Here is a 27811-nt window from a genome sequence, read left to right on the forward strand (position 1 = left end):
CTTCCATGATTATTCTTACTGTTCTAGGATAAAGCTACTAAAATTTCATTTCCTATTAAATACATTCAGCATAAACCTTTGCTCGAAATTGGAAGAAATAAAACAAGCTCTTTAAAACAAAGACAATAGCAAAATGTATTACTATTAGGAATTAGGGAATGCACAAATATCCAACATACAAATGAGTAGAAATGGCATGGGATAATCACTTTTTAACAAGATATTTAGTTTTTATCTAGTATTTTAAATGTTGAGCAAAAATAACCACTACTCTATTAAAATTAACACGGAAAAATATTTTTACCCTTTCTTCATATGTTGTGTAAATATTAAGGATACGGTGTCCTCAATATTTACACTGCAAACATGAAGTTAAGGACGCCATATTCTTAATATTTATACTGCACAAATGATGTTAAGGACATGATATCCTAAAGTTTAACAACGTAATGTGCAAATACAAGACACTTTATCCTTAATATTTACACAACATTCATGAAGTTAAGGATACCATGTCCTTAATATTTATACATCAACCATATTTAGCACTGAGGTATTTTTGTCCGGACGGGTAAAAATTTATCAAGCACTCACTAAAGAGTAAATACATTTTAAATAGTAGCTAAAAAGTAAAGACATCTCTACTTAATTGGCTAACTATTACATCAAATTGAAATTGTTGGGCCCTTATTTTTGCACGGGCCGAAACTTATCTAGTTTTTAAAGAAAGAAGAGTGTGGGAACATCTTAATACATTTCTATCGTTATGCACACTGTGGATAAAATTAAAAAAAGAACGTGGTCCGATCCAAGTAATGAATTGACTAAGTGATGTTGTAGTTTAAATCGTTGGATGTGAACTAGAATTTAATGCAACTCAATATGATACACAAATATATTAATTCAAATATAGAATGTACTATGATATATAATGTTATAAATCTATATGTAATAGGTGCATCTCTAGTGGGAGTAATGAAAATCTCGAGAGATTATAATTGAAATTCTAATATAATAAAAAATATATTAGATGTTCTTTTATATGCATGACGTGGTAGGTAGATTTATCTAATATCTATACTGGTAGGAGGCAAAAGATATTCGGCCAAAGAGTTGAGGTGTATGCAAATTGACTCAAAAACCACTATTATATATTCCAATATGAACGCTAGATGATTCTTTTTGTCTGCCTAGTGCATATATTGGTGAGAAATCGCCAATCATCAAATCAAATAGTTGGAGCACATGCAAAATGATCCGGACACTCCAACAACAATAACCTAGTATAATCCCACAAATGAAATTTGAGAAATGTATACAGTCTTATCCCTACCCTAAAAGCATAAAGACTGTTTTCGATAGATCCTCATACACTCCAATTATTATTTAAAAAAATGCTATCAATGATGGTAAGAGTATTATTGAACATGAAAAAGAAAATAATACTATAGAAGGAAAGTATGTTATAAAAAAATAAACTATAGAAGGACAATATGTTATGCAATTTATAAATTTAGGGAGGCAAAAAAGGGCCCAAATTGACCCGATTTGAATATCCAGCCCACTACTCTGCGAGGACGAATAGAGGAGGAAAATAAGAAAAACGAACGAGAAGACGATCCAGGGAGCATTTTCAATGATCAAATACGCTCAAACATACGTATTTATGTGTTTATACGCACGTATTTTGCAGTTATAGAAGATAGCAGAGTGTAATTTTTTTTTTTCATGGCTTCTCAATTTCTAGGGCAAATGTGTCCCGCTTTGAATTGAGGTACCTAACCCTAGAAATTGGAGAAAGTTTTCGGGGCGATCCATTGCTAGACCCATCTGCAATTCGGGTATAACTATTTGCAATTCAGGTATTGATTTTGGTTCATAAGCATTACAAACCCTAGAATTTGGACTCTGTTCATTTTCGTGCAAACCCTAGAATATTTCGAATTGGTATTTTTAGGGTTTATTTGTTAATTGGGGAGTGTAAAGTTCAGAATTTTCAATCTGTGCTTTTGCATTTTGCTTCAATTGTTCGTAAGTTTTGCATGTTCAGTGGTAATAAGAGCTTAATTTAATATGGGGAGTTATTGTGCCGTGCATGATAAGAAGTGAGATACTTCGTGAGCTAAGACTCATCTTTCTCACGGGATTTTATCCAGAATGGTGAAGCTGCTGATCACAAAATGAGTGTGCTTGCAGAAAATGAATGAGATATGAACACTAGTGCGCGGAAAATGCTCCCTTATTGTGTCTTAAAATTGCAATCTGCTTTACTGTCCAATCATGTAGCATAATGAGCTTTTCTCCAACAGCTGCATTCGAGAGATTGAGATATAGTAACTGTTTGTTAGATTGAATGGTTAACGGATATCTATGAACTACAGCTATGAGCAATCAAACCCATGTAAATGCTCCTGCACCCGAATGCAGAGTTTCTCTTTTATCATGTTAACAGGAAATGCTAAAAAAGTAAACCTGTTCGAGAATGTGCACATTTAGTAACTTATTTTTTGTTCTGTTTTATTTCTCCTTAAGTTTTAGGTGATCTGTTCTTTCTGCTTCTTCTTAGCACGTGCCTAGTTTTCCAACATAAACTGCTTTGCTTTGTGCAGTATTAACTCCAAAGATTTGTTCCCATGGATATTGTCTCTTGATTGCATGTGGTCATGTGCTGCTTCCCCTCTCCCCTCTCCCTCCCCCAACACCACTAAAGAGAAAAATTCCACTGTAGATGCTCCAAAGGAGTTGATTTTGTTAGTATGTCTTTTGCCTGAGCAAGTGTTATGTCATATGTTTGCCATAGATCTGCTATAATTGTAATTTCTTCTGAAACATATTGTTAAATTTTTTTCTCTCCTTGGAAAAGGTGTTTCTGAGATAGTAACCATATGTGGATTGGTCGTAAGAATTCAACCTTTCGTCCAATCTATATACTGTATTTAAGAACATGCTCTTTTTTTCCCGGCTTAAACAAGCACTTCGGCCAATGTGTTGATTTATGCTGGGAATAAAAACTGGGTGTTAGATATGATGTATGGGACTTATTGCTTATGCCATGCTGCATCTGAGAGCAATAGTTTAGCACGTAAATTCTATGATCCCCAGTGTTTGAACGGTTCTTTAGAACTATTAACAAATTAAGGTAATTTAAACATTCTTAACTGTAAACTTTAATGCCATCGTGTTCATGGAGGTACAGAAAGTGATAAGCTAGAAATTTTCATGTATGCTACAGCCAAACATATTCTTAAAGCAAGTCATTCCCCTTGTCATACCCAAAGAAGGCGTATAATTTTGCTAATAGGTAATGATACAAATCAAAAAAAATTGTTGCTAATATATAATGATACCATTGTTACTTCCATTGGTGTTATTTTGATTCTTCGACAGCATCTTACTATTATCTTGCTTGTAGGTATTTGACTAAGGATTATGTTATGGAGGGCAACACCCTGTAGCTTTTAAGGAGGTAATGCGTGGATGTAGTATTGGATCTGATCTTGTAGTCAATGCCGGGGTTGATTCCATGGGAGGATTTGTTGAAGGCGGAGTTGGTATTGGTACCAAAAGTTCTCCGCGCACAGCAGCAATTGAGAAGGTCCATGCAAAGCTAAGGTAATGCTAGCATACTCTGTTTTTTTTCACCTGCCTATGTCGAGTTTTATGATTAGAAAGTACTCTGTCCCAACTTATGGTGAGATTCTTTCTTGTTAACAGGCAGGAGTGTGATGGCCTACAGGAAAGGAGGAGGCAGTTAGAATTTCTGGAGGAAGTATGGAAGGCTGTCTAATTCTTGTTAGATGTTCAGATATTCTTTGCTTGTAGCTTTGACATGACTGGATACTTCTTGCAGGGTGGTGATCCCCTGGAATTCAAATTTGGGGATGCTGCTTCACTTAGTGTTCAATCCACCTCACTGCCAGATAAACATCCGGATCAGTTCGTGACCAGGTAATCTCTCAGGTGTTCTGTTACTGTTTCTTAATCCTGTATTGGTTACAGTAGTCTAATTTTCCCTTTGGCATTGCAGTGTAGTAAAAGGTAGTCGTGCAATTACCGCTTCACCTCATGGAGACTCGGCTGAAAGTAGCGGTCGACCTGGGGCTCCTCAGCTTTGTGAACCCAACAGTGCTGACAATCTCATGCTGTTTGACGGGGAAAATAAATTTGTTGGTAGTGATAGGGGCTGTAGACATCCCAGTAGGAGCAATGTTACTCCATCAGGGCAGTCCTCTAAGTTTAATGAAAGTCAAAATGCAAAAGAATTGGGTAACGCTACTGCTTTTGACATCCCCAGAAAAGCATACAAGCGAAGATACAGGCCCCGACCGAATCGCGACAGTGCTAGATCAAGTTCATCTGATATAGCTCGTGGTGGTCACGGCACGTCTTTGCCTTCACAACATTTTCCCAAAGAGTTAAAAGGACCGGTTTCTGATTCAGATAAGGACCAGAACTCTTCTTTGAACGTTGCACGGCCGCCTAGTCCAAATGGTGGTATGGCTCTCAAGACTACGCCTTCTGATAATCAGGTGGGCTTAGAAGTAGATGGTGTTAAACCAGAGTCAAATACTGGCTTTAAGAAAGACGATATGTTGCATACTGTTCCTGATGCTAGTACTTCCAGAGGTTTACCTGATGGACAACATGATCAGAACTCACTCACTGGTGCCCAGGAAATGTCTATTCAAGAAGCTCCTGAAAGGCCTCAATTGTCGCTGGGAAAGGAAAAGGTAGATTTTGCTGGTCTTGATTGTCAGCCACATAGAACTGAAAGGGAGGTTGATAATCAAGCCAGTTCGGTCCAAATGAATGGGTTCTGTGGTGGAAATGATAATAAGCCAAGCTTCCCAAATGAAGCTGAAAATAGTGGTGCTATTTTGGGAACAAAGGGTTTAGATTCGGAATCTTCTTGCACCCAGACTAGCCTCAGTCTAGATGGACATAATGATAGTGAAATGTGTACCAATCTGAGTATTTTGGATTCCAACGGCGACTTAAACAGACAACTGGTAGTGCCAGAAGGGACGCCAGTTATTGGAAGTGATGTTAATGTAAAGAACGAGATGAAGGCTGATGTCAATAGTTGTTTATATAATGAGGATTTTAATTCTGGTCAACGCGATCACCAAAGTAATGGTTGTTTACCTAAGTCACCAGAAGAACGTGTCAGTACTGTATCTAATTTGCAAAGTGAGGTAAAAGATAAACATATCCTGGAAAGAATGGAAGAAGTTGGCCCATCTGAATCGGAAACCGTAAGAAAATGTAATGTGCTTAAAAGGGACGATTCCAACTCCCAAACTATTTGTAATGTCGGTATTCAAGGTACGATTGATTCCTGTATACCAAAGCATTCCGAGTGTGTATCACAGCCTAGAGTTTCAAATCTTGCTCCCGAGGGACAAGCACCTAGGATCCAGGTTGATGAAGACTCGATCTTGAAAGAGGCACAGGTTATAGAGGTTGTTCTCTTTGACCTTCAAAACAATTCACGTCCTCATCTACTCAAGCTTGCAGAGATCTTGCTATTACTTTTTTAGCTGACGTTGTAGATCTAATGTAATGTAACAAACAGGCGAAGCGTAAAAGAATTGCAGAATTATCTGCTGTAGCCTGTCAACCGGAGAATTGTCGAAAATCTCAATGGGATTATGTACTTGAAGAAATGGCTTGGTTGGCAAATGATTTTGCTCAGGTGTGAGCTTAGTAGATCTTCGCCTTTAATGTTTCTTTCCCCTTTCTTCTTTTCTAGCTATGTGTCAAAATGCACAGTTCTGGATTGTTGGAACAGGATTTAGTTTTCTTTTGATTCTGGAATAGTATTTTCATTATTTCTTTCCAGGTTTAGGCACTTACCTGATTTAGAATATTTTTTCATGTAGGAACGTCTTTGGAAGATAACTGCTGCAGGTCAAATATGTCACCGAATTGCTTTTAGCTCACGGTTGAGATTCCAAGAACAAAATCGTAGTTGGGAGAAAAAAAGAGTAGCTCACAACCTGGCCAAAGCTGTCATGGATTTCTGGCACTCTATCGAGGTATATAGAGTAATTTGCACAATCTTAGCTTATTCTGTTTTCTTCCCAACGGTCTGTGTGTTTTTCAGGAAGAACGTTCACTAAGGAGGGGAAAAGAGCTCATCACTGGTCTTTGTTATCTCGTTGCTTAATTGTTTTATGCCCATCGGGTTAATATCCCTATTTGCTTATATGGACAGTTGTAGCTTCCTTCATTTCTGAGTGCATACTTTGCTAAGGAGTAGTTGATATGATATACTCCTTTCTAATCTCTCTGATGCAGGCATAAGTAGGCATTTAGCATTCTCTGGTTTTGAGTTGATGCTTAAACACATGATTAGGGAAAAAAAGATAGGGAGGACCAATAGGTTAAAATTGTGTTTGTGGGATCTCTTGTTGCCTAATTATGTATGCTTTTCACATAATCCGAAAAATAAAAGTCTGATTATAGCATTCACAGGAATTTCCTTGCCCTTTTAAATGCTTACATCTGGTTTTGGTATGCTATTTAGTAGGATTTGACCGAGGATCCTAAATCTTGTGATTTACTTACCATGTAAATCTTACGTAAAGCTCATTCATTTAATAGGGTGGACTAACTTTGAGTTGGTAGATTAAAGGTTCTTTGGATAGAGGAGCAGGTGTGATCCGGTTTCTTGGCAAATGAAATTCATATTAGTTGGGATAGGCTTTTGGTTTGTTTCCTCACACTGTCAGCTGTCCATCTTGTCGAAATTAAATGAAACACAATTAGTGCAAGTGTAAAGCTACGAATTGAACTAAGTAAAACTTCTAGAAGTTCCTTTGTAGTTTTTATCCAAAGGAAGAGAGGAAAGGGGGATATCATTTGATCCTTGTTATGCTTATTTCATATCTTATGGCAGGGGAAAAGCAAAACTATGGAGTTCGCAAGACCTAAAAAGGATTACCCTATTGCTATTGGGAAGTATGCTATGAGATTTCTGAAGTACAATGACTCAGATGTTCCAAAAAGTCAAGCTGAGGCGCCATTGACTCCAGATAGGATATCTGACGGGGGAATTGTGGACACATCATGGGAAGACCATTTGACAGAGGTATGGATGTGTTTACATGTTAAACTTGAACCTGCCTCTCTTCTTGTGCTCCACTGATCTCTTTAAATCTCATTTTGTTGTGGCATGAAACTATTTTAGATTTTTCCTTACGGCTTAAATCAGTTCGTTCTTGGGGTTATACTCAGTGCTCCTTGTTTAGTTGGCTTATCATAGTAATTGATATTCATAATCTTTCATGCAGGAGAACCTCTTCTACTCTGTGCCGCTTGGTGCGATGGATGCTTATAGAATATCTATCGAATCTCATGTGCAACTCTGTGAGGTAAGCATATAGACCATTATAATTTGGCTAGCTTTAGTTTTACGTCTTCTGCATTACTGAATAGCAACTTGTGCTCCAATCATAACAATTTGTTGACCTTTGTGTAAAAACAAGTATCAGCGACTCTTAATCAGTCATCCAACTTTTTTTATCCAAAGCCTTTTCAGGAAGCTTTGATTCTTTCGTTTTCTGCACTTAGGCTATAAATTGTGAAAAAGGTAGTTGTGTGGCTGCATTTCTTGCTCCCAACTGACTTTATGGTGAGCAACAAAAGCTCTAGCATCTTAGACGTCATTTACTTGAAAATTACATTTACTTTTGGACATGGGGGATATGTTTTTAGTACTAAAGGCCGAAACTTAATGGTTTTTTTTGTAACCGTGGTGTCCGGGCCAACTTGCGCGCACCTCAACTAATTCTACGGGATACCTGCTACCTCCCACTAGCAATAGGTACGAGGTAACTCTATCCACCAAGGTTTGGATATATGGGAAGAAATCACCTAGTATTTTTTGTCTCTGCTGGGAATTGACCTTAGACCTCATGGTTCTCACCCACTTCATTGACCACTAGGCCACACCCTTGGATGCAGATTTTATGACTTTCATTGGAGAGTGGATCCACCTTTATATACGGAAGGGATGTAGTTTTTACTTTTTAATGTCTTGTAACATATTTTGCTCTTCTATAGTTTTCATATTGTTGCTTGACATAAGTGTTCTGCATTTTCTGCTCTCCCTGATGGTATAGTTTGTATATCGAATTTTTGGAACTCTAATCTGATGCATTCCCTACTTGTGTACTTTAACTTAATGAGTTTCTTCCACTGCATGCAAATGCTTTTGTTCTTCTGGTGGTAATATCTGTTTTTAAGACTGCTAATCCTGGCAGCACATCTTACATGAATGAGTTGGTTTGTCAATACCTAGCACTAAAAACACCACCATGCCAACAGCTGTAAGCTGTTAGAGATAAAGTAGAAAGAGTTGCAACTTTACTGTATATGGACAACCTTGTAACCTTGAAGGATTATGCTAGCTTTAGCTGAATGCTTTTATGTTTTCATCTTACTTGTTGATGCTGGTGTATACAATCCAACCTTGTTCCTGTAAGGATTATGCTACCTCTTGCTGTATGCTTTTATGTTTTTTCCGTACCTGAAGAGCCTGAAGAGTGGAGGTGGAGTACAATGGTTCCGTTGTATAAGAACAAGGGTGATGTCCAGAGCTGTAACAACTATAGGGGAATCAAATTACTAAGTCATACCATGAAAGTTTGGGAGAGAGTGGTAGAAATGAGAGTGCGAAGGACGGTGTCTATTTCAGACAACCAGTTCGGGTTCATGCCGGGGCGATCTACCACAGAAGCTATCCACCTTATTAGGAGGATGGTGGAACAGTACAGGGATAGGAAGAAGGATCTCCACATGGTGTTTATTGATCTGGAGAAAGCGTACGATAGGGTTCCTAGGGAGGTCTTATGGAGATGCTTAGAGGATAAAGGGGTCCCGGTTGACTATATTAGGGTGATTAAAGACATGTATGCTGGAGCTAAGACTCGGGTTAGGATAGTAGGAGGTGACTCTGAACATTTTCCAGTTATTACGGGGTTGCACCAAGGGTCTGCGCTCAGCCCATTCCTATTTGCCCTGGTGATGGATGCACTGACTCATCATATTCAAGGGGAGGTGCCATGGTGCATGCTATTTGCTGATGACATTATTCTAATTGACGAGACACGAGGCGGCGTCAACGAGAGGCTAGAGATTTGGAGACATGCTCTTGAGTCTAAAGGTTTCAAGTTGAGCAGGACGAAGACGGAATACCTCGAGTGCAAATTTGGGGTTGAGCCGATGGAAGCGGGAGTTGAAGTGAGGCTTGACTCTCAAGTCATTCCCAAGATGGGTAGTTTCAAGTACCTTGGATCGATTATTCAGGGGATCGGGGAGATTGACGAGGATGTCACACACCGTATAGGGGTGGGGTGGATGAAGTGGAGGTTAGCGTCGGGAGTCTTGTGTGACAAGAAAGTGCCACCGTTACTAAAAGGTAAGTTTTATAGAGCAGTGGTTAGGCCTGCCATGTTATATGGAACTGAATGTTGGCCGGTAAAGAACTCACACATCCAGAAGATGAAAGTAGCAGAGATGAGGATGTTGAGGTGGATGTGCGGGCATACAAGGATGGATAAGATTAGGAATGAAGATATTCGAGAGAAGGTGGGCGTGGCCCCCATGGAGGACAAGATGCGGGAAGTAAGACTCAGATGGTTCGGGCACATTCAGAGGAGGAGCGCTGATGCACCGGTGAGGAGGTGTGAGCGACTGGCTGTAGTGGGCACGCGGAGAGGTAGAGGGCGACCTAAGAAGTATTGGGGAGAGGTGATCAGACAGGACATGGCGCGACTTAGGATTACTGAGGACATGGCCCTTGACAGGGAATTATGGAGGTCGAGCATTAAGGTTGTAGGTTAGGGGAAAGTTGTGTTTCTACAGCACAATAGAGTGAGACTAGCCAGTTAGGAGTTAGACTAAGAATGCCATTGGTCGTCTATTGATGTAGGGCTTTACCTGCTAGGTTTTACTATACCAACCATCTATTTCGTATTGTCGTATTCTGTATTTCATATCTCTTATAAAGCTGTTATTTTATTATGCATTTTTATGGTACTAATATAACGTCTCTTGTTGCTTTTTTTAAGCCGAGGGTCTCCTGGAAACAGCCTCTCTACCCTTCGGGGTAGGGGTAAGGTCTGCGTACATATTACCCTCCCCAGCCCCCACTTGTGGGATTATACTGGGTTGTTGTTGTTGTTGTTGTTGTTGTTGTCCGTACTTGTTGATTCTGGTATATTATTTGAAATTCCAGAGGACAGGTAGTAGCATGCAAGAGGAGGTGGAGACATCTGCATGTGATGCAGTTGCAGGTATCTTATTTATTTTTATTTTTGGTGATTTGTCTCCTGCTCGTTCTGTTTTTTCTAGTTGCTAAATTTTTTGACCAATGAGTTTGTGCATGCATATTTTGGATCTCAAGATTGTGCATTTGAAGTGGATGAAGGAGAAACAAGTGCATATGATAGGTCAGGTGCGTTAGAAGGTAGCAAATCATCAAGACTTCCCCAGAAGACACGGAAGATCCACCTGAAGGCTTACAGTGGTAGACCATATCATGTTGGCGCTGATTCACTATTTACACAATGTGTGGAAAATAGAGTTGGCCCTCATCAATCTATGCTGCTGGGGAAACGACCAGCAAGCAATGTTAATGTGTCTATTCCAACCAAGCGTGTGCGTACTGCTTCTAGGCAGAGAGTTCTTAGTCCCTTCGGTGCATCAACAGCTGGATGTGTTCAGTTTCCAACCAAAACAGATGCTTCAAGTGGTGATAGCGGTTCATTTCAGGATGATCACAGTACATTGCATGGTGGATCCCATATGAATAGCTTGGAAGTTGAATCCGTGGGTGACTATGAAAAGCATTTATTGTTCGACTCTGCTGAAGTATCAAAACCTAAAAAGAAGAAAAAAGCAAAGCATCTGGTACTTGACAAGTTGCTATGTCTCAGAAGATTAATTAAGAAATTTGAATTATATGCCGTGCACCTTTTCTAAGATTGCCAGCTGTTGTTTGCATTCTCATTGTTGCAGGGTTCTGCATATGGGCAGAGATGGCATGTTGATTCTAATTATCAAACCAACCAGGTAATTTCCTTTTTCCTTTCAACATTGAGACTCAGTAATCCACTGAAATGTGATGATATTCAGAGGCGGACCAAGGATTTCAAAGTCACTAATGCACCACCACTTTTAGTCTAAATCTATCATTTGCCATAGAAACCCGATAAGGCCGTGCATTTTGTTGGGTTTGTCAGTTTTGGATAAATTTCTGTTCATGTTATTAGCTTAACCCTTACAGAATAACAATAAGTTCGATTTTCTCTCTCTTTATTCACAAATATTGAATAGAAAAAATAAGAAGCCAAGCAAGTTCCTCTATCAATTAGATGATTTGATGAAATGAATAACTCAATTTTGGTACGTTTTGTGTTAAGTTAAATTAATTGACCTTTAAATTGTTGATATATTTATTTATCTCAAATTCTGAAGAATTCAATCTTTGTCTTGCAAAATGAAAAGGGGTCGACTTTTTTGTTAATATTGAAGGGATTTTTGAGTAGAATAGACTGAAAACAAGAATGGAGGAAAAGAAAAGAGAAGAAAAAAAGAGGTTTTGCTTGTTGAAAAGACAAAAAACTACAAAAGGACTTTAAAAGAAAAGAAGAAAACAAAGAAAAGATAAAAGTAGAGGGGTCCTACTGGTTGAAAAAACAAGAAAGAAGAAAAGTAAAAAGGAAAAAGGAGAAGATGAGTCCTGGTTGAAATAAACTTGAACTCCGTTCTTAGTAAATCCGAACTCAAGCACAAATTTTTGCAGAGCCTACGGGTGCTTAGGCACCTTAGGTGATATGTGTAGGTCCCTTTGATGATACTGAACTTGCTAGTTAGACCTCTATTAGGAAATGATCCACTAATTGCTGCCTTAGAATAACTTTATAATTGAGTTGTTTTCTTTTAACATAGTGCTTCAATCTTTTTCTTCCTTTTCTGTAGTTTTTTCGTTAGCATGGGGTATTATTTCTTAACATTCGTGATCATTTTTTCAATCTTGTTCTCTTTTTCCACAAATTCCTGTCCAAGTTGGAACCAACTACCCCCTTTTTCTCTGATCTGCTGGGTTGTTGATGTATCACTATGTGTCCGTGTGCGTATTTTCTTATTCCTCTTTTGATGGGGGCTCTATTGTAGTTTCATGTTTGTCATTTTATCTTTTCTTGGTAAGTCTTTCTACATCTTATCTTAAGGAATTTGAATGAGCTGTTTTCTTACATAAACATACCTGGATTCTCCAGATTAAACAAGGTTAGAATGAATGCTACGGTGCCTTTGCACATGGCTGGGAACCATATATTTTATGCCCATATTTCTGAATATTAGTTGTATGCCCTCTTTTACTATGGAAGCCTTGTTTGGGAGCCAAATGATTTCTGCTGTTTAGATTAGTCAGAAGTTATTCATAAGTTCAATTCAAACTCTTACGGCAACCCAACAAGGGACAGCACCATACTTAAACTAAAATTCGATTTCAAAAGCGTACTCAAATGTAATGAGATTTCTAGACTGCTTTCTGGAAAGAGTTCTCCATCCCATTTTCCTTGTTTTCTCTTTGGGACTGAGGTTATAGGAAACACAATGTAGTAAATGTCTTGAGCAATTGGCGAATCAGACTAAAGTATGTTAGAGAAGATGTGATATTACCTCTTGATGCAATTCAAGAGCTGTCAGTTTTGGTAGCCCATATTTTAAGAATGAGATTGTTAATGCACATTTTCCTGATACCAGATTCTTTGGTAGCGTATTTAGTCGATGGTCTATGTGTATTTGATGTAACATTTAATGTAATACTTGTTGAATTCATCATGAACTGTTTAGTTTCAGAGAGATCCTTCCAGAAAGAGATTGGAGAGCCATCAACTTGAATCAAACGGTAGCAGCGGTATAGCTTATTCTAACTTGCATCGAATTTAGAGCTTGATATGGAGTGTGTTTCTTGTCATGTTAAGGGCTGTCTACATTTTGAAGGTTTATTTGGTCAACATAATGCAAAGAAGCCAAAGATGCTGAGGCAATCACTTGAAAATTCTTTCGAGAATAATGCCCCTATTGGTGGATCTATTCCATCTCCAGTTGCCTCCCAGATGAGTAACATGTCCAACCCGAATAAACTTATTAGGATGCTTAGTGGAAGGGACCGGAATAGGAAAGCCAAAACTTTGAAGGTACTTAAGTTTATCTCAGCTACAATCTCTTTCCTTCTTTCAATTTTGCCCATTTGTTTGCATGGATGCCGGTTTGGAGGGTTAGCTGATTAAAGAAAAATATATTAGATCATATCTGGAAAACAAATTTGATCATCTACATTCTCATGCAGATGCCTGCAGGACAACCAGGTTCAGGAAGTCCATGGTCACTATTTGAGGACCAGGTTGGTTTTTTATGCATATGATATGAACCTTCTTCTGCTTATTCCTACTGTAGTTCTTTTGGCTAGCATGCATATAAAAGGAATTGACTTCAAATTAGGCACTTGTTGTCCTGGTGCACGACATGGGTCCAAATTGGGAGCTTGTAAGTGATGCCATCAACAGTACCTTGCAATTCAAGGTGAGCGGTAATTATGTGTCATACCATCTTTTGCCTAGACGTACACAGAACTCGCTTTTACCCCATCTTGGCGTTCTTTATTGTATTTAATGTTTCTTTTTTATCATGGCTTTTTATTACCTTTCCACTGCTTTTAAGCAGTCATGCTCAATTCATGCAGTGTATATATCGCAAACCTAATGAATGCAAGGAACGTCATAAAATACTTATGGACAGAACTAGTGGTGATGCCGCTGATAGTGCTGAAGATTCAGGATCTTCTCAACCATATCCTTCAACATTACCTGGCATTCCCAAGGTTCAATATTTGTTTACTTCCGTTGTTCCCTTGAGCTCAAAGCTTTTTATAAATCAGTTTGAATCAACACATGCAGGGAAGTGCTAGACAGCTGTTTCAGCGTTTGCAGGGGCCAATGGAAGAGGATACACTCAAATCTCATTTTGAGAAGATCATCTTGATTGGGAAGAAATATCTTTTACGGAGGATTCAGGTATGTTCTTGCACTAGCATTTATCTATAAATTGTGTCTTGGCTATTATAGGTAAATTAACAGTTCTAGCCTGCCAGTTTAGCCTTTTTAGCAACCATTGGTCAGCGTTGTAGGGTTGCAAAATGTGATTTGTTATAATTTAGTCTAGTCTCTGCCATAGTTTAGGTTTTTAATGTCCCAAATATGCACAATATGTTCTGTTGGTCGTCGGAAGTCTAATAAATTCAGCTCCTGGTTTAACTTTTGTTATGAAGATTAAATTATTTTTTAATTAGGAAATTAAGAAATGAAGTGTTAGCAAAATTGTCTTAGTTCGGAGAAGTGGCGTAACATTTTATAACATGCAAAGTGACCTAAGATTTCGTAACATGCAAACTGGCCTACAATTTTATATCCTTTGCGAAGGTTAGTTAGGGATATTCTTCCTTGAAAACTTGTTGCGTTATATGCTTTCAATTATTATGCTATAGGTCAACCCATCAATTGAGGAAGAAACTGACATGGTATCATTAGTACCTGCCTTGTCGTGCAGATATTGATGATTTTCTTTTTTTTCCTGTGTTACAGAAAAGGAAACAGCAACTATCTTAAATTTTGGCATATTTCCAAATAAGAATAATCTAGATGCTGCCACAAGTTTTAAAACTTTTGACTACAAACTATTAGAGTTAAAGGTTGCGTTTGTCTGTAGTGTTTTTTTTTCTTTGGGAATCTTGCAAACTTTTTTTTCCGGAAACGTGTTTGTTTAAGTTTTTGTAAAAATTTCTTGCCAAAAAAAAATTCGAAGACTTTCTAAAAGAAAAAGTATTCTTCTACTCATAGAACACTTGCAAATCTTCAAAAACGACAACTATTCTTGGATGTTTAGTTATACAAACATTCTTTTCTAAAAGACTTTCAAAAAGCTGTCCAGATAGATCCTTAATGGTGCTCTGATGCTTCCCATAGAGTTTTTTCTGTTAATCTAGATGCTGTCACTAGTTTTAAAACCTTTGATTCTGAATGATTGAAATATGTCTTTCCTGATTTGATAGAATAGGCAGATTGGTTTATATACTTTCAAGGAATCATAATTGGATAAACTATTATAGTTGTTATTAATGATGGTCGTTGTCTATGGATCAGTTGAAGGTATGCTCAATATGCTGTAGAAGTTACTCCTCCTTTAGGTTTGACATATTCAAGCAAGTTGTTGATTGGAAGGGAATTGGATGCGCCAGGTTTGGTTGCTTCCCTGAAGGGTTATCTGATCGAATCAACTACGTAAGCCTTAGCGCGCTGATCAGGAAGAGAAAAAGGAAGAGGATCTTTCTTTGGATAAAGCAGAAGCGTTGGCCTCTTTGGCTATAGCTAATCTGAATTTGTAACCCCTCATCTTTGGGCAGGAGTTGTCAGATCTTGCCCAGGCAAAGGAGTGAGTGAGTGTCGTACGCCGTGCTTGCGGAGCTGTATATAATAAAAAGGAAAAGCCTTATCGCGATAACTTATTTTGCTGGAGAATATACTTTCAACTCATTTCGATGTGATTAAGTACTGGAAATTTTTACTCCAACCTTATCGTATTATTCGCTGTGATTAAGTACTGGAAAATTTACATTCTGACATAGACATTGAAATTTTTAATAACGGTGGTGTCTTTGCTAACTTGTGTATACCTGGACTAATCAATTGCGTACCCTACTCACATCACATGTATATGTACCGGCTAAGTGTGTTTGCTAAGGCTTAAATAGATGGGAAGACTTAAGCTAGTGTCACTTCTGTTGGGATTCGAACCTTTCTAAGGTTTATTCCCAACTCGTTGATCACCAGGCCACCCCTTGGAGGCTAGACATATCATGTTTAGTTTTCAGATTTTGGTACGAAGATATCAAAATTGTTGTGGAGAAATCAGCGTAATAGGATCGTCGATTACTCTTTCCCAGTTTCGCTTATCCTAGTGTATGTTGGAGAATTGGGTATAGTTGGACAACAAAGTAAATATTTGCAGCATTAGGGGAAGAGTACTGGATTCATTTTTTCAAATATCTAAGTGTACAGACAGTTGTTAACCTCTTGTTCTCTTTATATTTGCTTTATATACTTATGAGTTCTAAGTGATTATAATGTGTAGTTTCTTTTTAATGAAGGGTGGTAACCATGATTTGAAGCAACTCCAGCAACCACACGATTCTCACATGCTTGCTCTTTCCAAGCATTGTTCAAATAATCTGAATGGAGGACCTATTCTTACGTAAGTTTATCTTGAGTGTAATCCAGAAGTCGGCCTTTTCCTATTCGGCCAAACTGAAGCTTGGATGTTAACTCTTTTTCCCCTGTTCTTCTGGTCCACTATTTTGGTTTAATGAAGGCCTCTGGATCTGTGTGATGCACCTTCGTCTAGTCCAGACTTTCTTTCTGCTGGATTTGAAGGTCCACACTCAAGTGGGTTATCTATCTCGAGTCAGGGTGGAGGACCATTGGTCCCTGCATCTGGTGCAAATTCTGGAGTGCAAGGATCCCCCAATATGGTTCTTGGAAACAACTTTCCATCATCATCAAGTCCGCTAAATGCATCTGTCAGGTATTGAATGTTTAAGCTTAAAACTATGTATTGGCTCCTGTCATTTTCTCATCAAGTGCTGATGTGGGTAATCATACTCCCGGGGATGGTAGATATGCTGTTCCGAGATCTGCATCTTTTCCAGTTGATGAGCATCAGAGATTGCAGCAATTTAATCAAATGTTATCAGTGGGAAATATGCAGTCCAATATATCTGCTCCTGGAGCTCTTGCAGGCAGTGATAGTGGTGGTTCTCGTACACATCCCAGCGGCAACAGCATGGGGACAATGTCTGGGTTAAATAGAGGTATCCCAATGGCAAGGCCTGGGTTTCAGGGAGTTGCATCATCATCTGTGCTGAATTCTGGGAGCATGCTTTCTTCTGGGATGGTAGCAATGCCAAACACTGTAAATATGCACTCTGGAGTGAGCTCTAATCAAGGGAGTCCAATGTTGAGACCTCGTGATATCTTGCACATGATACGGGTAAGTCAATTTTGGCTCCAAATTGCTCTTTTCCCCTGGTTAACATCTGTTATCGCACCATTGGTAAAGCTATAGTTGGTTGTGTTTTCTTGACTTTCTGCTTCAGGTTAGTGCAGTTATTAACTCATTTCATATATGAAAACTTCGAGCTTGTTAAACTTCATTATGAAATGATAGGTGAAAATACATTCTCCTCTCTGCAAAAAATTTCACGACCTAACTTAGTTCCTCATCTTTTTTAACCAGTAAACCCTGACTTTAGGCATCTATGCTGAATAAGTTCTGAAGTGAGATTCTTTGACAGGATTTGATACTTTTGAATAATAGTTATTACTCCCCATGTTTGAAAAAGAACTAGTCTTATGATAGGTGCGTTGCACGTGTATACTACCTCAAGTGGTAAACAACATTTTAAAAAACATATAAATATTATATTGAAATATTGTGCTTGAGTTATAAAATAATACTACATGTTCCTAAAACTAATAAATATTGATCCTATATACATCACTCAATAAAAGAAGAAACTGCCACAAAAGTTCTCAATCACTAATCATTTACCTTCAACTAAAAAATTGTTCCATATTTTAATATTATTTTATACTAAATAGATATAAAGTAGTGCTTGAGACGTATCCTATTAGTCATTACAAATTTATACCAAAAAATATCTTTCTCTTTTATCTTTGTAATTTTAAAATTCATTAGGTAATAAAATATCTATCATCTTTAAAATTTGTAATTTTGATTCATTAGGTAATGAAATATCTCTCATCTTTATAATTTCGATTCAATGGAAGTATCTTTAGATACATTTTGTTTATCTTACTTCAATAAATAGTTATGATTAAATATAATCGTAATTATTGATTTTTCACTATATGTAAAGCATTGTTATATAATCTATCAATATCCTTTTATCAGTTTAGTCTGTATAGTAAATTTAGGAAGAAAATTTAATAATTGAGCGTTTGTTTTGACAGGACCTTTTATCAGGTTAAAACATGCTTAAAATAAACATGACATTTAGAATTCGAAAATTTCATGATCAATACAAATAAAAAATAAAAGGAAAAACACACACAGAATAAAAAACAAAAAAGAAAAAAATACACATGCTATTTTCACTCAAGTGCTTCAAAGAATCTGGAAAATATATAGACGTTAATGAATTAATAAACCATAACAAATAGAGAATCAACCAGCAAATAAATTCTATAATCAATACGTCTTCTCATATCAATATTTTGAAGACACCAAGATTCGATATGAAAAGTACACAAGAGTTTAATATAGACAAAAAATCAAGTTTTTACTTCATAGCAAAGGAAAACTAAAGATACAAAAAAAAAGGCCGAACTTACGAACCAAATGTTAAGTATTGATGATATGGTTGAAGGAAACCAACTCTAACTTGCGATAAGAGTACATGTAATAATTTTATATGTTAGACTTTGATGTGGACTCAACAATAGATCGATCAATCTCCAATCACATTATAAGGCGATGCAGAATATTCCGTATTTTTTGTCAAGTTGATACTACTTGATAGAAGTTATTTTTGTACTAAATTGTTCACAAAGGAAACATTTATGTAGAAGTTTATTTTTGGTTAAGGATTTATTGTGCCAAAAGGAGAAAAAAAGACTTCAAATCGTCTAAACCTAAAAGAATACTAATTATTAGAAAAATAATTAAATATCTAATCTTAAATATTAGGAAAATAATTCAATGCCTACTTCTAAAAATTAGAGAAATAAGTAAATGACTATTTTGTCTAGCGTGAAATCTATTTTTAATGGGTAAAAAAGGCGAACGACATTTCGCTAAGGGCCTTCGTGCTTTTAATATAGTATAGATGAACCTATTTTCTTTTTATCCCGTTTCAATAAGAATGAGCCCTTTCTAAATTTGGAAACAATGTAATTTTAAACTTCCCAATTTACCCTTAATAAAATGATTTATAGCTACACAAACATCTATGAATTGTTTTAGACCACAAGTTTCAAAAGTATTCCGTTCTTTCTTAAACTCCGTGCCTAGTCAAATAAGTTCATTCTTTTTGAAACGGAGAGAGTATAAATTTATAAGAGAACACCTGTGCGTTCAGTATGCTCTTTGGCCTGGCTTATTTAACTGGCAAGCCTAACTATACCAGTGTTACCATGTGAAACATGGTTTCAGCTTGGTCTACACTGTTGAAGCAGTTATAACTGGGTCAAAATGATTGTGTTGAACGACATGTGAATTGAAGAAGTTTAATTAGACCAGCATGAATGTCCTGCAATATGAATTGTTTGTCGATTAGGTTCATTTACAATTGATAGATTAATGCCCATTGAAAAGTGGAGCTCTTTTTCGGATTCTCGCGGAGAGCAAAGGAGGAGTAGGATATGCTGTTAAAAATCAAGCTGTTGCCACATCAGGAAAAAACAATATGGAGAAGGTGAAGGCAGTTAAATTTAGATGAGCTCCATTGAGAATCTTAGATTTTATGACACTACTTTTTTTTATAACCGTGGTGTCCGGGCAGGCTTATGCATACCTCGACTAATTCCACGGGATACTTGCCACCCCCTACCGGTTACAGGTATTAGGTAACTATATCCACTAAGGCTTGGACAGATGGGAAGAAATCACCTAGTGTTTTTGCCTCCGCTGGAATTTGAACCTGAGACCTTATGGTTCTCGCCCACTTCATTGACCACTAGGCCATACCCTTGGATGCAGATTTTATGACTTCCATTGGAGAGTGGATCCACCTTTATATACTGAAGGGATGTAGTTTTTACTTTTTAGTGTCCTGTGACATATTTTGCTTTTCTATAATTTTCATATTGTTGCTTGACATAAGTATTCTGCATTTTCTGCTCTCCCTGATGGTATAGTTTGTATATCTGATTTTCGGAACTGTAATGTGATGCATTCACTGCCTGTGTACTTTAACTCTCACCTCCTTGGGATTTTGGTTTGATGACACTGTATGTATCCTGCTTTTGCAGCCTTCACAGAATCAGGAAGCTCAGAGGCAAATGCCTGAGCTCCAGAAAGGAAACAGCCAAGGAGTCCCTCCTTTTGGTGGGTTAAGTTCCTCTTTCCCTAACCAGACTGCCCCCTCACCTGTTTTATCACGCCCACTTCATCATCAGCAAGCACATCCTATATCTTCACAGCAACCACTTGTGCATAGCCCTCATCATCCTCATCTTCAAGGGGCCAGTCATGCCACGAACTCACAGCATCAAGCTTATGCAATTCGCTTAGCTAGAGAGAGGCACCTGCAACAGCGGCTTTTACAGCAGCAGCAGCAGCAACTCTCACATACGCAGCCCCATCTTCCTATATCTTCATTGCAGAATAGTCCTCAAATCACTTCACAATCTTCTTCTTCACCAGTATCACATTCTCCTTTGGCATCCCCCTCCTCAATGTCTCCATTGCCACAGCATCAACTAAAACATCCATTTCCGGCTCATGGGCTTGGACGAACTGCGCAAACTGGGGGTAGTAGTTTAACTACTCAGATGGGCAAGCAAAGGCCACATCAGACAGGACAGCAGCAGCTTCAAAATGCTAGCAGGCACCATCTTCCACAGCGCCAGCAGTCAGAGTCCCAAAAACAAGCTAAAGTTTCGAAGGGAATCGGGAGAGGGAAAATGATGACACATCAGAACATGCAGATTGATGATGGCCTTCCTACTGAGCAAGTCAATCAATCTGCAGAGAAAGGTGAGCAAACCACTAAGTTACTGCAAAGTCAGGGAGTGTATTCAGGGCCAGGATGCAGCCTGGTCCAGCCTGCAAAGCAAATGGTGAGTCAGCCGCAGCAACCCCACTCTAAGATTTATTCTGGCCAAGTGCCTCCGTCCAAAAAGCAGCAAATTCCCTCCATCCAACCTCTTGCATCATCGAGTGTATTAGGTCCTAAATCACCCCACCAATCTGTTCCATCCTCGGTTGTAGGTTCTTCCAACCACAGAATGTTGATGCATCCACAGCCGCAGGTGCAACTGCAGCCAAAGTTGGTGACTCAAAGTCAAGCAGCTCTGCAAGGAGGGCTGCAACGGAACCGGTCACTGAATTCTGATCCACCAAAGTTGCAAGCTAGTGAACCTCAAAGTGAACAGCATAATATGTGTGACACTTCACAGATAGGTAAAACACCCCCGCAGGACTGCAACAGTTTAACTAATGCCGCAGAGGTTTCTGTCCCAGGGGTTGCTCAAATGAAGGCTGCAGTCCCATCATTCGATTCAATTGGGACCCCACCAACAAATTCTGCTGGAAGCGAGACAGTACCAGAAGTCATCCAAGGGATAAGCCAAAGGCAATCTTCTGGAAACTTTTCTCCTATTGCGCCTGATGCTAGTGTTCAATGGAAGCAAGAGTCTTCCGAGTTACAACCTCCCTCACCAGTGACCCAGCCCCAGTCAAACCAGCAACAACTCCATCAGCCACCACCATTGCAACATTCAGATCAGGCTCAAGCTTTACAAGCAGGGAATAGAAGTTTGTTTGCTAAACACAGCGAATCTAGACCGGATTGAGGCACACTCAAAATATCAAGGATTGCTCTTTTCGCGGCTTGTCAATTCCTTCGGCATGCCTTTGAAACAGGAGTTTACAGGTAATTTTTATTTGGTCTCGATTAACTGGTGTTGATACTGAAATGCTTTCAAAGGAACATAACTTTCCACTCATAATACCATACACCTAAATGTAGTGATGTGCTTTTATGAGGCTTTAGATTTAATACTTCCCTTAGTTTTTGGTTGAGATAATTTAGGCTCTTGATTAATTCTATTTTCAACATGGCATAATATATAGTATAAGTTGTTCATTCTTGCTTATTTTATTGTTCAGACGAAGCTCGTTGTGCCTGAGGGCATCACATCAGGACATGATGGTGAAATTCAAGGTTTTGCTGTCGTAGAGAGGATCATCCGCTTAAATTTTGTGTTTTGTATAGTATTTGTTGCCCTAGAGGCCTCAGGAAGGGTAGGGACCGATGTAGAGGTAGGTGTACAGGCTCTCTCTCCTCTTCTTTTTTCCCCCTTCCCCCTTCAATTACCTCTCATTTTTCTTCAAGCCTCTTGTTCCACCTGCTCACTAGGGGGGGTCCTATTTGATTTTGTCCCCATAGGTCATCCCCTGTATTATAGCCCTTTTTGTATTCAAGGGGATAGCTATCATTTTTATGGCCAAAGGCTGTGGAAAATCTTGTAAATATTAGGCATGTGTATACTTCATATTTGTCATAACAGTCATCAGTCATGACTGCTCACCCTCCTGGGAGCTTGTGCAATTCTTGTAATTTTCCTATTAGCATTGCAAATCTTGAAACAGGATTCAATTGCGCATATAGATAGGACAGCTCCTCGGAAGACTGAACTCTAAGTACGCAGAATTGGATCTTGGCCACACCACTCGACGGATTGTTTTAAGGTTATTTGTCTATCATTAGGAATCTGTCATGATCTTACCAGTCTGGTCAATGAAACATTTGTATTCCAACTTCCAGCAAAGTCATATTAACTAAGATGTATAAAATCTATAAAAAGACATTTTCCTCGTAAAATAATTAACAGCTTAACTCCTTGAAACTTGGTGCATTGCTCTTTAAGTATTTCGGACGTCAAATCTTAATTCCCAGGCAATCTTGAAGATCTTACTAAAACTGTCAGCAATTATGGCATTTCAACTCTTTGACTAGCTTGCATATTAATTTCACTTATTCATTTCCGCATAATCTTTGAACATAGAACATAATCTACAAAAGTTGCCCAGAAATAATGAAGAGTTGCATCAACAGTACATGATATACACTCCAAGAAAGCACCATTCCAAATAGCAGATGGAGAAAAATCTACCCATCCTTAATCCCATATCAAGGAGATGTAAATAACTGCCTGCAAATTTAGCAGTAAGAGCAATAATTAACAATCACTTCCTCTAAAAGTTTAGGCAACTGGATTGTAAGTAAGATTGTCTTAAGCAAGCATCAAACTCAGTGTCACAAGGCGATTTCATACTACCGTAGGGTACCAAGAACCAAACTTTAAAAAAACACAAACAGTTACCGTCCCCAATTCTAAGATCCCTCCAATTATATACAGAAAATATATTCTTGATCTGGGCTGTGGGTCATACAAACAAGTTTGAATGTCACAGCAGATGCCAATAGAAAGCATAACCTATTAGAAAATGAGCAGAAAGAAAGCATCAGTAACTTTACAATGAAAAAGGATCCATCTTATTCCATTGTTATAGGTGCAACAGCAACTACAGATATTCTGGATATCTTTATGTTAACTCAAATCTTGTCTACAAGAATCCTCCAGGAAATATGAACTCTACCACAGAACAAATCTACATTCCTACTTAAAAGAGCAAAATAAATTGTAATAATTCCTAAGAATCATTAAGGCAAAAATGTTAGAAGCATGAAGATATCCCTAAATAAGAACATTGTTTTATGCCTAACACATGCAAGTCGAATGCAATTTCCTCTAATGAACTTTTTTGTTCTTTTTAGCATAAAAACCATCTCCATCCCAAGAAATCTCACGAACGAGTTCAAAATTCTTGAGCCACCTTCACTTTCTTATGCGATCCAACGACCCTATTTATAGTATCAATCAGATTCCTCTGATTCTCAAGAATCATTTCCATTCTCCTTTTCTCCATCTCCATCCTATACCTCTCTGTCTCCTTCATCATCTCGATTTTCTTATTCTCCATTCTCATAAACCTCTCTGCAAATCCCCTAATTTCAGCAGCCAATTCACTACCTCCAACACTCCCTTCATTCTCTTCATCCACTTCTTCCTCAACGTCCTCATCCTCGTCATCATCCTCAATAGCCACATTCCCAAAATACCCTTTTCTTTTCTCATTCATTGGATTTCTTGTCCCCCTCATGACATCAAAGTTTCGATCTTTTTGTTCAAAAACATTAAAGTTTCGATCTTTCACCATCCTATTGACAGTTCTATGGTCAACAACATTCACATTCATACCCATTAAGCCCATTTCGCCACGAACAATATGATTAATACTTTTACACTTATTTTTCCTCGTATCTATATAACTAAGGGCATCAACTTCATCACTATCAGTATTATTATCATAATAATACCTCTGATGATCAGCAGCAGTAGAATTCAGATTCGATATCGAATTCGAATTCTGTTGACATTTCACCATAGCAACAGGATGGGCTGAAATAGGTAAAGGCCCGCGCTCCATACGATCCATTAGGTCAAAATACTGCCATGAATTCGGGTAGGGTTTGAGTCTTTCGGCCCGATAACGTTTTCGGAGTTTCTCGATCTTGTGACGGCATTGGGTGGCGGATTTTGACGGCTCGTCAAAGCCGCAACGAGCTGCTACAGTAATGGCTACTTCTTCCCATTGGCTAGCTTTGAGCTGGCCTTTTTTTAAAGAGTACCATTTTTCTTGATAAGCTTGGATTAAATTGAAAGTTTCCTGATGGGTCCATGGGAGAGGTTGGGTTTTTTTCTGGGGTGATGGGGAGATTTGGGGTTGGGGTTGGGTTGATTCAGGGGGTGGGAGGAGGAGGGGTGGTGGGGGAGAAGAGGAGGAACTAGCCATGGATATTAGCTTATGTGGAAATGTTATTTTTGGGTGTTGGGAGAAATAGGGATTTGGATGGTGGGGGGTGGTGGATTTATGTGGAGGGCGAGGGGTGGGTGGGGAGAGCGGTGGCAGAGGTGAATGGCGGTGGTGGGGGTGGGGGTGGTTGTTTTGGTAGTTGGTGATGGGTGGTGCAGCCCATATGGGTGCCATAGATAGTGGGTGGCCCAGAAGAAAGGTGAACTATTGATAGCCTTAAATGGACCCCAAAGCCTAGAAGCATACAAAAGTAATTTCTCAGTAAGAAGGCCTTTTGGCCCATAGTTGATATACCAAGACCTTAAGCTGGAAATTCCCATTCATTTAAGAGTAATTTACCTAAACTACTGTTGTTTAGTGACTATTAACTTTCTATAGATTTCATATACATAATTACTTCCTATAGCTATTATTTAGTTGTTATGCGACTGTACTCGAGGTATTCACGTTACTGTATTCATAAATACAACAGTGAATTCGCCTAAAAAAATAGAGGAACACAGTTGTTTAATAATGAAAAGAGGATCGATTAGCGTGTATCACTCCTAATTTAACTCAACAAAATAAATTATACATAAATTTCGCTGCTACTATGCCGTATTCCATGTATTCGTGCAACTGTATTTATAAATACAGTGAGGTAATCAAGAAATAGGGTGTATACCGTTCTATTCAATTTGACTATATATATTGTATTCAAATTCACAAATATTCATTATTCATCATTATACATTGTATTCAAGCCACCGTATTTAATTTGACTGTATTCAAACAACAAAAAATCACAAAACATAGTGATATTCGATCGTATTTAAAAAATACAGACCTTTGGAATATATAATTACATGCCAAAAAATATAATATATTTGAGTCTATTTGTATAGAATACTATGTATTTGTATCATTGTATGTGACTAAATTAGTAAAGAAGAGAAAAAATTTCCCCAGAGATAGTATTTTTCGGCCAAGCAAAATACTGGATTGCACCAGAATGAACCCCAAAAATGCAAAACTACTAATTGTTTAATTAACTCTAAAACAATCCAGGGACGGTCACCGAAAAACAAGACCAAATTGCCAGATTAGGATGTTGAGCTTTCCACCCGCAACCGCATGTACTAGAAGAATATAAATAAAAAGCAAAAACGATCACTCTGGGAATTCTAGTAGGGCAATTCTGAAGAATGGGTGCTAGCACGTGGCAAGCAGTCCTTTTGAATCATTTATCACAAATTCTCGTATCTTATTGTGTATCTTAAACTTCCTCTATTATTGGCCATGGCTAGATCTGTTCGCCTAAGAGGATGAATCAATAGTGGATGATGGCGCCAACGACGCTTTTGACGCTAACCACGATAATAACGCCAACAATTCTGCTGATTTGATGGAGAAGAGAGAGGATTGAGAATCTTGCTGATAGAGAGAGAAGGAAGAGCGAGAGAAAGAACATAATTGGCGTATTTCATGCCTTTATGATAGGTATAAATAAATACATATTTTGCTATAAAATAGAAAAGGTAGCTATAATTAATAAGAATTTTGAAATTGTTTTGGTTTATACTAAATAGGGTATAATAGCTTGTTATAGGAGGTAAACTTCCCTTAAGTTAAATAGCCGTCTGCCCAAAAAAAAAAGAAGGTGTGTGTGTATTCGTCATGATCGTTCCTTATTTTTTGATATTTTAGGGCCATAAAACTAGAATTCCGCCCGATTTTCATATTTTCGTATGCTATAGCGCATGCCATCTGCATGCATTCGGACGGGCGGTCCCAAATCGCCTAAAGTTTTGATGGCCCATCAGAAACAACATGGGGAACGGTATTCATCGCTTCGCCATGAGCGTACCTACATTTTAGCGTTTTAGGGCCATAAAACTGAAATTTTGCTCGATTCCTAGATTTCGTGGACTATAGCTCACACCATCTACATGCATTCGGGCAACCGGTTCTGTCGATTTCCAGATTTTCGTGTGCTATAGCCCACACCATTTGCATGCATCCAAGCGACTGGACCCAAATCGGGTAAAATTTTATCAGTCCATCAAAAACGGTCTAAGGAACGATAGTCAACCTTCGCCATGACCGTTCCACCTTTTTTGGCATTTTAGGGCCATCAAACTGGAATTCCTCTCGATTACTAGATTTTATGACTATAGCCCATAAATCGGGGAACGATTATGGCGAAGCAGTGGGAGAAATTCAAAAATAGCCAGATATACAAGTGATCATTCAAAAATAGCCACAGTTTCAAAAGTAATTGAAATTTAGTCACTTTTCATGTAAAGATAAATTTGAACGAAAGCACTGTTCAAAATCCGATAAAATACTCCAGCATAATATACCGGTCCAACATAATATACTGGAGTTTGGAGCACCGGTGCTCCGGTCTCCAGTATATTATACTGGAGCTAGCAAAGTATACCGGTCCAGTATAATATGCTGGAAGTTCATACACAGATGCACCGAACTCTAGTATATTATGCTGAACCGGTCTCTGTTGCAGCAAAATAGTGCCTATTTTTTAATGACTTGGCAAACGCTGGCTATTTTTGAATGACCAGCCCGAAAATTGGCTAGACCGTGCTATTTTAACCGAAGCAATAACTATTGTTCCTTAGTTCGTTTTTTATGGGCCAAATATTTTTAGGCAATTCGGGTCTAGTCGCCCGGATGCATGCAGATGGCGTGGACTATATGATACGAAAATATAAAAATTGGGCAAAATTCTAGTTTTATAGCCCTAAAATGCAAAAAACACAAGAAACGGTCATGGCAAAGCAATGACTATTGTTCCTTAGGTCATTTTTATGGGTCGGCAAAATTCTAGGCGATTGGGGATCGGCCGCCAATATGCAGGTAGATGGCGTGGGCTATAACACATGAAAATCTAAAAATCGGGCGGAGTTCCAGTTTTATAGCTCTAAAATGCTAAAAAAGTTAGAATGGTCATGGCGAAGCGATGGCTATTGCTCCTTAGGTCATTTTTATGGGCCGACAAAAGTTTAGGCTATTCGGGTCTGGTCGCCGGATGCATGGTACACGAAAATCTGAGAATCGG

The 27811-nt window shown here is 38.3% G+C and overlaps 2 protein-coding genes across 3 annotated transcripts; one reads left to right on the forward strand and one right to left on the reverse strand.

Moving 5' to 3' along the window:
- The first annotated feature begins 1492 nt into the window (after nt 1-1492).
- LOC107824490 (chromatin modification-related protein EAF1 B) lies at nt 1493-22440 on the forward strand. 2 transcript variants are annotated; one of them, XM_075219100.1, is made up of 23 exons: nt 1493-1862; nt 3413-3612; nt 3715-3769; nt 3851-3948; nt 4028-5462; nt 5576-5695; nt 5883-6038; nt 6902-7093; nt 7296-7376; nt 10244-10301; nt 10412-10917; nt 11026-11079; nt 12868-12931; nt 13018-13214; nt 13367-13420; nt 13519-13599; nt 13760-13897; nt 13974-14090; nt 16220-16323; nt 16441-16653; nt 16746-17118; nt 20121-21745; nt 21982-22440. In XM_075219100.1, the coding sequence occupies exons 2-22, from the start codon at nt 3470-3472 to the stop codon at nt 21663-21665; spliced, it is 5784 nt and encodes a 1927-aa protein (XP_075075201.1). In that variant the 5' UTR covers nt 1493-1862; nt 3413-3469; the 3' UTR covers nt 21666-21745; nt 21982-22440. The 2 variants fall into 2 exon arrangements, with proteins under 2 accessions (XP_075075201.1, XP_075075202.1); XM_075219101.1 differs by having other exon boundaries at nt 12874-12931.
- A 908-nt stretch (nt 22441-23348) lies between these two features.
- LOC107824489 (uncharacterized) lies at nt 23349-25010 on the reverse strand. The gene has a single exon (XM_075219102.1). The coding sequence runs from the start codon at nt 24925-24927 to the stop codon at nt 23695-23697; it is 1233 nt and encodes a 410-aa protein (XP_075075203.1). The 5' UTR covers nt 24928-25010; the 3' UTR covers nt 23349-23694.
- Nucleotides 25011-27811: the final 2801 nt, after the last annotated feature.

The sequence above is a fragment of the Nicotiana tabacum genome, chromosome 8, assembly GCF_000715075.1.
Source record: "Nicotiana tabacum cultivar K326 chromosome 8, ASM71507v2, whole genome shotgun sequence".
Taxonomy (NCBI): Eukaryota; Viridiplantae; Streptophyta; class Magnoliopsida; order Solanales; family Solanaceae; genus Nicotiana; species Nicotiana tabacum.

Excerpts from the sequence above, each read along its gene's own strand:
- LOC107824490 (XM_075219100.1), top strand. The coding sequence starts at position 3,470 with ATGCGTGGATGTAGTATTGGATCTGATCTTGTAGTCAATGCCGGGGTT. Across the intron at positions 3,613-3,714 it reads AAGGTCCATGCAAAGCTAAG|GCAGGAGTGTGATGGCCTAC; the intron begins GTAATGCTAGCA and ends TCTTGTTAACAG. Across the intron at positions 6,039-6,901 it reads ATTTCTGGCACTCTATCGAG|GGGAAAAGCAAAACTATGGA; the intron begins GTATATAGAGTA and ends ATCTTATGGCAG.
- LOC107824489 (XM_075219102.1), bottom strand. The coding sequence starts at position 24,927 with ATGGCACCCATATGGGCTGCACCACCCATCACCAACTACCAAAACAAC.